Raw genomic sequence first — 10,281 nt, 5'->3', positions numbered from 1 at the left:
TTTTTTGTTAATTTTTATTTTCAATTTTTACTTAACTTTTTTTTATTTGTTTTTTGGATGATGAAATATTGAATAAAAGAGCATATTTATTGCATTACAAATTGGACTTAATGACGATGGTTCCTTGCAAAAAAAAATTTCCCTTCGTCTCGCGCAGGAATCATCATCTTGCTTTTTGTTTTTTTTAGAATGCCAAAGTTGTCTAACGTCGTTTTCCAAAACGTAGAAATACGTGATCAACATCCTGACGTTTTACACCACTGTCAGGCAAAGGAACAGTCTCGTGAAGAACTGAAACTAAAAAAATTAATCAAAAATAGTTGTGCAACTTACCGTGATTGATAATCCTGTAGATATTGTGATCTTGCTGAAATTTTACAAAAAAAAAAATAAATAAAATTGTCTATTATTTGAATTAATATTTTATAATTTTTAAATTAATAAAAAAAAATATTTAAAAATAAATAATAAAAACATATTTTTTCATTATTAAAAGAAAAAAGAAAAAATTCAACAAAATAAATGTAGATTATTTAGTAATTAACGAAACTAAAACGTTTATATTCAGTAGAATTTAGATAAAAAGAAAAGAAAGAGAAAGATTCTAAAACGTTTTCCATTTGCATAATTTTGTTTCGCAATTTTCAAAATACTCAAAGTCGTTTTCATTTGACTTTTTATTTCAAGCAATAATCAAAATCTAATTAATACAATTTTTTTTTGCATTAAAAATTCCAAAATTTTGAGTAGAAATTTTTTAGTTTGTAAAAAAATAAATTATTCAAATATTATATATTAATTTAAAAAATTGAAATTTTTATTTCCTTCTGTTTCTATTTTATACGAATTAAATTTCCGTGTATATGTATAAATAACTCAGGACACGCGGAACTTTCGACATGTGTAATAAAAAAAGTTATGAAAGATTTCTTGCTTTCTTATTCGCGTAATAAATTTCAAGTTCCTTAATAAAAAGAAAAAAAAAAGTGTCAAAAACAAATTTCTCATCAATAATTGTTAATTCAACGAAAAAGTTAATTACTTTCTTTTTTTTCTTATTTTTTTTCTCAATATTCTTGTCATTCAATCGCATCAAAAAAAGTTCAACGCAGTAACCAATTTCTTCCGCAAACTCACCTATATATATATGTAGTTGCAATAACCTACTCAATAAATTTTCAATGTGATTGAATTTCAATCTGATGAAAAAGTTGATATACTTTTAAATGCACAAGAAGTATAAAAGAAAAATTTCTTCCTCTAAAAATTTGTTTCCTTTTTTTTTAAGTGAAAAAATAAAATCCGTAAAATTTTTTACACAAAATTTTGGTTTGTTCAATATTTTTCTAAAATATTCGCAATTTTATTGGCGATTGTGAAAATTAATAAAACTAATAATAAATTAAAAATTATAAATAAAAAATAAATTATTTAGCCATTATTATTATTATTATTATAAAACGTTATTTATATGACAATAAATAAAATCAATTCAATAAATAAATTATTTACTCAAATATGTCGAAATGAAAATTCATTAAAATAAAAAAATTAATATTAATAGAAATAAAATTTAAAAAAATAAAAAATTAAGAATAAAAATAAATTCATGAAAATAAAAAAAATAAATTATTAAAATTTTATAGTTAATAATTCTTTATCAAATGGAAATTTCATGTAAAGAATTTTTGTGACTTGTAACATTAATCACATATGAAAATATACTCTATACATAAATGCAGAAGGTTATTAATATGAGTTTATGTGAAAAATTTCAAAAAAAAAAAAACTTGTATGGTATACTTATAAAAAATGTTCTAAAGTTTGATGCATAAATTACCTTTATCCTCGATGTAGTTTTCCATCGCGGTCCCTAGTTCATATAATGTGGATAGAGCTGCGCAAACTTTACGAATCCTTGGAGGAATTTCATCCAAAAATCCAGGACTACATTGAGCCGGAGGCATGCCGAATACTTCACCTGAGAAAATTATGACAATTGTTGCCGAAGCCAAAAGTAAAACTCCATTATTGCATTTCATGTCTGAAACAGAAAAAGAAACATAATTAATTAATTTCTTTACAAAAAAAAAATTAATTTTTCTAATAAATATTTCTTAAAAAAAAAATGATTTTTTTTTATTTTAATTGTTAATAAATATTTTTTCTTAAAAAATATTTTTATTTTTGCGATATAAAAAAATTTAATTCTCTCCGTTTAATCAAAAAAAAAAGAAAAAGAAAAACAGTTTGAAAAATGAAGACATAAATGTATATTAAGAGAATGTGGAGAAAAGAGGTTGAGTAAATATGTCTTTCTTGAACTAAACGATTTACTATCTGCAATACCTACACTTCAGTGGTGAATAAAATGACTAAGAAAATGAAAAAAAAAAAAAAAAAAAATCTGGACTTACGTTAAAACGGACACGAATTACTTATATGAGAATCTTATATATCTTCGTTATTTGTAAGTTTCCCTACATACTGTCGACATAAAGCGACCACGCACATCCCTTCACATTTCAAAAGACTCCCCCCATTTTCTATTTAAAAATAACACCAAAACCTCTTATCGATAATCACCAAAAAACATTCTCTCTTCTCAGTGTTTTAATATTTACATTATCATTCATAAAAAAAAGTCTGTAAACATGGAAAATAAATTTCTATACACAAAAAAAAACCTTCTTTATGGGAAACTATTAATTCTCAAGAAAAAAAAAATTATCTCTTCGAAAATTAAACAAAAAATTTCATTGATTTTAATTTTTCAAAATTAAATTTTCGAAATAATAAATAATTTATTTTCATGTTTAATAAAACATTATGTTTTGATTAATTTAATTTTTTTCAAATTAAGATAAAATAAATTATTTATTTTAATGTTTTAATAAAAAAAATAATTAAAAAAAAACATTTAGTAAAAAATAAATGTTGAACAATTTATTTGAAATTTATTAAAATTTCAATTCTAATTCTTTTGTTACAAACGACAAAAGCTTCCATTGTACGCGGAGCAAACAAAATTATATTAATTTAATTAAGAAGAAAATAGAATTCAATTATGTAGAAAATAAATTTTAGCGCAATATCTCGTTTATTTTGAACATGTATAATATTTTAACACCATCTTATTTTCCCTGGGACTTAATATTCCATTGTTAATTAGAGGATTGAAGCTCTTATATATATAATCGCTATATATTTAAGCCAAAAGAACGACTTCACTTTGACTTTACATTCTCGCGAAGGTTTTATTATAAACTTGTTCATTCTCTTTCTCTCTAACTATAACGTCACTAAGTCTCGAAGAGAACATAATGAGAGAAGTTTACTGTCAGACTTATTCCTCTTTTCTTTATCTTTTTCACATCTTTATTAGAAAGCCGCCAATATAAAGATCCATAAGTTTATTACTCCTTATTCTAAAAAAAAAAAAATTTTTCTTGAAAAAAGAAATTATATCTTTTTTATGTAATTAAAAGATTTGCATTTTTTTTTTCCTGTTGCAAAAAACGATTGTGTACACAAGTACTTAAAGTTATATAGAGATTTTACAAAATTTCTTTTGTTTTAATTTTTCAAAGCTCCTTTTTAGTTTTTTATATCTATAAAACAAAAATTCTTTTTACTAAATTTCAATCAATTTTTTTCGCTTTTTCTAAAAACACAAAATTTTAAATAATATAAAAATATTTAAAAATTGTTTAAATAAAAATAAAATTTACTGAAACAAAATTTATTTGATTCAAATCAATCGATTACTTGAGTATTATCAAATAAATATTTATACTTGAACCAAATAATTTTTAATTGAATTAAATAATTTGTTTTTCACTGCAAAATTAGTATCGTGATAATCATATAGTTTTGTGAATTTTTTTTTGTTTATATATAATTATTGCGTATTATTATTTTATTATTAGTAAATATTAAATATTATTAAATAATTATTATATTAATTAATATATTATTTTATAATTAATAATTATAATGTAATAATTATATATTATAATATAATTATAATTTGAAGTACGCAATAAAATTCTAGTGAAAAAAAAGTTAGAAATAGAAATTCTTCATTCGTAAAATGCTCTTTATTTAGATTCAAAGAGACAAAATTACACAATCAAATATATCCTTCAAGCTCACTTCCTGTATTTCCTTTTTCATATATATTAAATCTGGGATTTATATCTTAAATAAAATAAATTAATTAATATCTTTTAAAATTTTTTATATTCAGATTATTCTAATTGTAATAAAATTTGCAAAAAAAAAAATTAATTTCTGCTTAAAGTTTTGCAATTATTTTTTTCTTTTTATTGTTTTGCAATTTATAACTAAATTGAATTCTTGTGTAGCAAACACAATGATAGTATATATATATATATATAACAAAAGTGATATAAATATTATATATATGTGGAATAATTAATTTCGAAATTCTATTGGTTTTTCTGCATATATCGCTGTGTATATATGTAATAGAGGATAAATCAATTATTTATTACTCTCGTGAAAACGATATTTGAAATTATGTTTATATTTTACTTAGATTTATTTTTGAAAAAATATTTTGTTTATTCATATATGACAAACAATGAAAATTAATAAAACTGTTCTGAATATATTTTTTTTAATTTATAAATTATTTGCAAATTATAGTTCAATAATTATAATTGAATTTTAATTTGACACACGTGGAAAACAAATGGATTTAAAAAAAACCCCTTCATTATATTTTATGCACCATTTTTTGCAAATTTTCATATTCTATCACATTTTTTTTTTTTTTTTTTTTAATTAAAATACATGTTCTTTTTGTAAATTAAAAAAAAAATGGCATATTTATTATGTGAAAAAATATTATTTTATGAATTTATATATTTATTAAATTTATCTATTTATTGAAAGTAATATGAAACTGAGTAGGCGAAAAAACTTGATAAAAATCGGAATTAAAAACAATTTAAAAAAAACAAAAATGATTTACGTAATACAATATTTATATTATTCATAAAAATTATGTTTAAAAAAATTGTTCTTTTTTATTTTTATCTCGTTTTGTTTGCCTACTTTTTTTTTTGTATATAAATCCAAACAAAAGATAATTATAATTGTATAAAAAATATTATGAATAGTCGCACATTCTCACGCGTCTGATCATAATAGGCTTCTACTACTTACAATACTCATGATTTACGCGTGGGATGGACCACAAGTTAAAATTGATTGATTAAAACGAATTATCGGAAATAATACATTTTTTTTTTATAAACTAAAAGAAAAACCATTTCATTTATTTATTACTTGACTATTATTAAAATATTTATTTGAATCAAATAATTTTTATTTGTCAAACATTTTTAGAGAAATTTTATTGGTTCAAATTTTTTTACCTGATTCAAATGAAAAATTATTTGTTTCAAGCAAATATTTATATTTATATTTGATATAATAGTTATTTGAAGGAAATAAATTTTTTTTTTCCCGCAGTGCAAATAAAAGTGAAGTAGTAAGATTGTCTTAAGGTCAGACAGGATTGTCTGACGGCAACTCTTCCTTATCTACTTTTGATTTCGAGAGTTGCGGATCTCTCTGAGGGAAAAGGATGTGAATTGTTTGATCACGTGGAAACTTTAAATCGGTTATATCTTAACTATATATATATATTTTTTTTTTTACTTTCCTATATATATTTCTGTGTAAAAAAAAATAAATAAAAAAAAATTATTTTTAACTACAACGAAATATGATAAAATTTATTTAAAAAAAAAAAGTTTTTTAATTAATTAAATAAATTATAATTAGTTGCAAATTAACTTTTTCGCTCTAATAAATCTTCTGTTAATTTGTCTCATTAATCTCATTTCATCTTTTCAGATAAACTTTTAATACTATTAGTGGCATTATTAAATTTTTCATATATACTTTAAATGTTAAAATGTAAATTTTTCGATTTTTTTTATTTTTTATTTAACAAAGAAAACATTCTTATATTAACCTAATTAAATATATTTATTCAACTGACGCACGATTTTTTTACTATATATTTTTTAGAAACTGCGTCACATGTATATATTTAAATCCATAACTTTATATTCTTCTTTTTTTCTATATAAAATTAAAAATTAAATAAAAAATAATTAAAAATTTTTATTTTTATTAAAAAATGTTTCCTCAGATATAATTAAAATTTTTCTTCATAAGATTATAAAATTTTCTGTAAAATAATTTTTCTCCAGTGTGAAAATTAAAAAAAAATAAAAAAAAACTGTGAAGAAATTTCAAGCTACCAATAAAATATTTTATTTTTATTTTCAAATTTTTATAAAAGACCTCTAAAATATTACCAAAAAGTTTGATGAGAGTCATTATATTATTACTATCTACTAATTAGTGTAAAACTTTTAATGAAATCTTTCAATGTAAAACAAAAACTTTTATTCTTAATTAATAGACTAAAATTGGACACCTCTAATCCTTTTACGCCTCCACTTTTTAATATTTCTTCCAGGTTCGGAAAAAAAAAAATTTTCAATTTTCTTTACTCACAAATTATCGCACTTTGTCTTTCTATCGAAAAGGACTTAATTTATTCTTGTCAGGAGGATTTTAATTTATTCTTTACACATAAAACTTGAGTAGATAAGAAAGTGAGAATATTTTATTAAATTATTTTTAATAAAAAAAAAAGAAACAATAATGTAAAAATATTTCAAGAACGATTTTTTTCGCTTTTTCTAAAAACACAAAATTTTGAATAATATAAAAATATTTAAAAATTGTTTAAATAAAAATAAAATTTTAAAGGAAAAAATTAATTGAAAAATTAATTATTTAATTATAATTGAAAAGACTTAATTGAAAAAAATTCAATTGGTAAAAATTAATTTTATCAGAGAGAAATGAATATTATATATTTTTTCCCAAAAATTTAATTATTTATTTATATTGAAATAAATAATAACTGAAAATACAACTAATATTTTTCACTATAGTTTATGAAGGTTGGAAGAAATGTAGCTTCAGTTAAATATTTATTCAAGATATGTCCAGGTGAATAAACGTAATAATAGATACGATGACACTGATCTCAACAATTATTTTTCATTCGCAATTTTATATTAGAAAATTTATTCTATTTCCAATTTTAAATAACAAAATCAATTGTTTATATTTTAGTAATTAATAAAAAGCTTTCTTTTTTTTCTCTTTACAATTAAAAGGAGAAAAAAATAATTAAATTCCATATTTTAGTATGTAATTTTACGGTGAAATCAACGTATAGGTATAAATATTTGTTGAGCGTTTTAATAAAATTGGATATTTGTTAATTTAAATATTTCATAAATTTTACTTTTCTGTTGCAATAAAAGAGTATTTTTTTAATTTCTTTATTTTAATTAATTTTTTAAAAATAAAAAATAAATTTTCATTTCTCAATGATTTATTTGTTTTTAACAAAACTTTGGTTTGCATATAATTAATTTTTTCCAAAATAATAATAATAATATTATTTATTTCGTTGGTATTAATTTAAAATTTGATACGAATTTTTAACTCTATAAAAGTAATATTTAAAATATTTAAAAAATTATAATAAAAATTCGAAATTTTTTTTTTTTTTTGAAGCTTTTGTAAATGATTTTACAAAATATAAATTATTAAAAAATTTTATTTATAAATATTAAACAAAATTTCGTTAAAATTGTTTAAATTTGTATAGAATTTATTGTTATGCAATTAATTTTAAATTTTGTTTTTTAAGACTTCTCGAAAATTTTCACTAGAAAATTTTCCGTGTTACTTATAAATTTTTTTTTTATCTTTAGAACATGAATATTTTTTTTTTATTAATTTTTAGAGTAAATATTATTTTTGATTCTTAATTTTATTAGAAAAAAATTTTTTTTATGTATAAACTAACTTTTTTACTAAATTTTTTTATAACTTTCTAAATCTGAATTAGTAAAAATCATAAATAATTTGAATTAGTGACTTTTTGCTTTTGAATTAGTAAAATTTAACTAATTTAAAACCAAAAAATGAATCACTAATTCAAATTAGTTAAAATTTTTATATTTAGAGTTTTATTTTTTTTTTATATATATATTATGCAAATACTTTTTAAATAGCAATAATTAAATGAAAAATAAATATATTAAAAAAAAAAAAATAAAAAATAAATAACAGAAAAAAGTTAATAAATAAAAATAAAATTTCAATAAAAGAAGATATTGCCAACCTGTTTTTTTTATGAAGAATTAAGTAACAGGGTTTTCTTGAAAAATCTCGAGATGAAATCACTGAATTTTAATTTTTTTTTTTTTTTTTTTTTTTTTTTTAATAATAAAGAGCGCGACTTTTTTTTAGATCGAAGATCGAAATACGAATCTTCTTCTTTTATTATTATTTTGGGATGTTCCCCAACGTGCTTCAAGTCTGCCGGTGGCGATACAGTGATGAGACAGAAGCACCTATCAGCCCTTAAATACGTTCCGTTCATGGGGGCTGCCATGCGCGAACCACGGGGCGCCATAGGTTCTTTCTAGTAATGCATAATTGTCTACCATTAACGTCACTCAATTTTTTTTTTTTTTTTTCATTTTCAAATTTTGTTAACGCATTTTAGCATATATTTTGGAAATATTCTTACGTCATGCTTATATATACCTACAAAACGCCTTAGCGCATTTTAAGTAGCCGTATAACCCCTTAATTTATTTAAAAGACATTTGATTCGTCTATAAAATGACAAAAATTTTTATATTCGTTTTTTATGAAAATTATTATAACATGATATCTCGATAATATTGATCCAATAACATGCGGAATATTTCACTAAAAAAAAAGAAAAAAATAGGAATATTCCAAAAGTATTTTTAATATCTTGAAAAATAGTTTTTTGAAATAGAACAGAAATATTCATATTTCTTAAAATTATTTTTAATATATTCTTATATGGAATATTTTTTAGAATATTCCAAATGTTTTTCAAAATTATTAATTTTTCTCAAATATGATTCAATTTTTTTTCCTCCTAAAACTCATTACAATCAAAACTTTTCTAATTAAAAATTTGTATATGCTTAGAGTTAATACCCTCAAAGTTAATATGTCTTGAATTCTGAAATTGGAAATTAGACATTATTAGAAATTTTAATTACAAACTGAAATAATTAAACTTCAAGTTGTTGTTAATTATTTCGAATTGCAATTACTTAAATATAATATTCATTGTTTTTATTTTTTTATTTAAATCCAATATTTCTAAATCAAAAAAAAAAAATAAATTTAATATTTGCGATTATAATCTTTTTGATTTATTTTAACAATTTCCGGATAAAAAAATGGTAAGCTCTCTTTCTCTCTCTTTATTTATTTAAATATATTTAGATGGAGGGGGAAAATAGAACAATAAAACTGGAAAAAAGCACGAAACACAGTTTTTATGAATTTAAATTCCCTCCTACGAACATTTTTCTGACTTCTGTTCACCGTGACGTGCCGACAGTTTGTATAAACTTCAACCCCAAAAGATTCCTCCGGAGTAAAAATTTAATTAGCATATTTTTAATACATTTTTAAATGTTATCTTTTAATATAAACAAAATATTTTTCTTTTTTGCAGAAAGTACTTTTAAATATTATAAACAAAAAATTATATATTTTAAAGGGAGAGAAAATTTTGTGAAGGGAATTTTTTTTTTGATTTATAAAAATAAATTCAATTTTTCCAAATGAATATTATCCCTTGAAAAAATTAAATTTCAAAAAAGTTTAGAATACAGTAAAAAGTAGATAAACATGAAAATTGCAAGAGCTCCTGTTTCGTAAACGCGTACTGTCAGTATAAAGTACAAGCAACTGAAACCCGATAGAACGAATAAAAATTCCAGTTCCTAGACAATTTGAAAAGGCAAAGAGCAAATACCACTTCGTCCTTTATACAATTCAACCTTCTAAGTGCTGTTAACATTCTTTTCTTCGTAAAATATAACAAGAATTTAATAACATTTTCTCAATTTTATAAAAAAAAAAAAAAAAAATTATTAAATAAAAACTGTTTCTTTTTCTTTCTAAAATCTACTAAAAATATTCATCATATTTATACTCGTCAGAATATAGACAATGTCACATCTAAATGTATATGTAAATATTAAAATTCTTTAAATATATATTATTAAAAAAAAAAAAGAAATTTAGAAAAAAATTAGTCGAAACGTAAAACAAAATAATTCTTCTATTAAAGGGAATAAAAATTAAAATATT

The 10,281-nt window shown here is 20.6% G+C and overlaps 1 protein-coding gene across 2 annotated transcripts; it reads right to left on the bottom strand.

Annotated features, from left to right (window-relative positions):
* LOC127280400 (myosuppressin) lies at nt 1-8,492 on the bottom strand. 2 transcript variants are annotated; one of them, XM_051303360.1, is made up of 3 exons: nt 8,255-8,491; nt 1,841-2,044; nt 1-297 (listed from the first exon to the last, which is right to left on the bottom strand). In XM_051303360.1, exons 2-3 carry the CDS (start codon nt 2,040-2,042, stop codon nt 203-205), a joined length of 297 nt encoding a protein of 98 aa, XP_051159317.1. In that variant the 5' UTR covers nt 2,043-2,044; nt 8,255-8,491; the 3' UTR covers nt 1-202. The 2 variants fall into 2 exon arrangements, with proteins under 2 accessions (XP_051159317.1, XP_051159323.1); XM_051303366.1 differs by having other exon boundaries at nt 173-367; nt 8,255-8,492.
* Between the last annotated feature and the right edge of the window lie 1,789 nt (nt 8,493-10,281).

This window comes from Leptopilina boulardi, unplaced genomic scaffold (genome assembly GCF_019393585.1).
Source record: "Leptopilina boulardi isolate dan_hultmark-lab unplaced genomic scaffold, ZJU_Lbou_2.1 LbouV2_112, whole genome shotgun sequence".
Taxonomy (NCBI): Eukaryota; Metazoa; Arthropoda; class Insecta; order Hymenoptera; family Figitidae; genus Leptopilina; species Leptopilina boulardi.
Note: the sequence above shows the minus strand (reverse complement) of the source record. Positions and strands in the feature narration are given on the sequence as shown.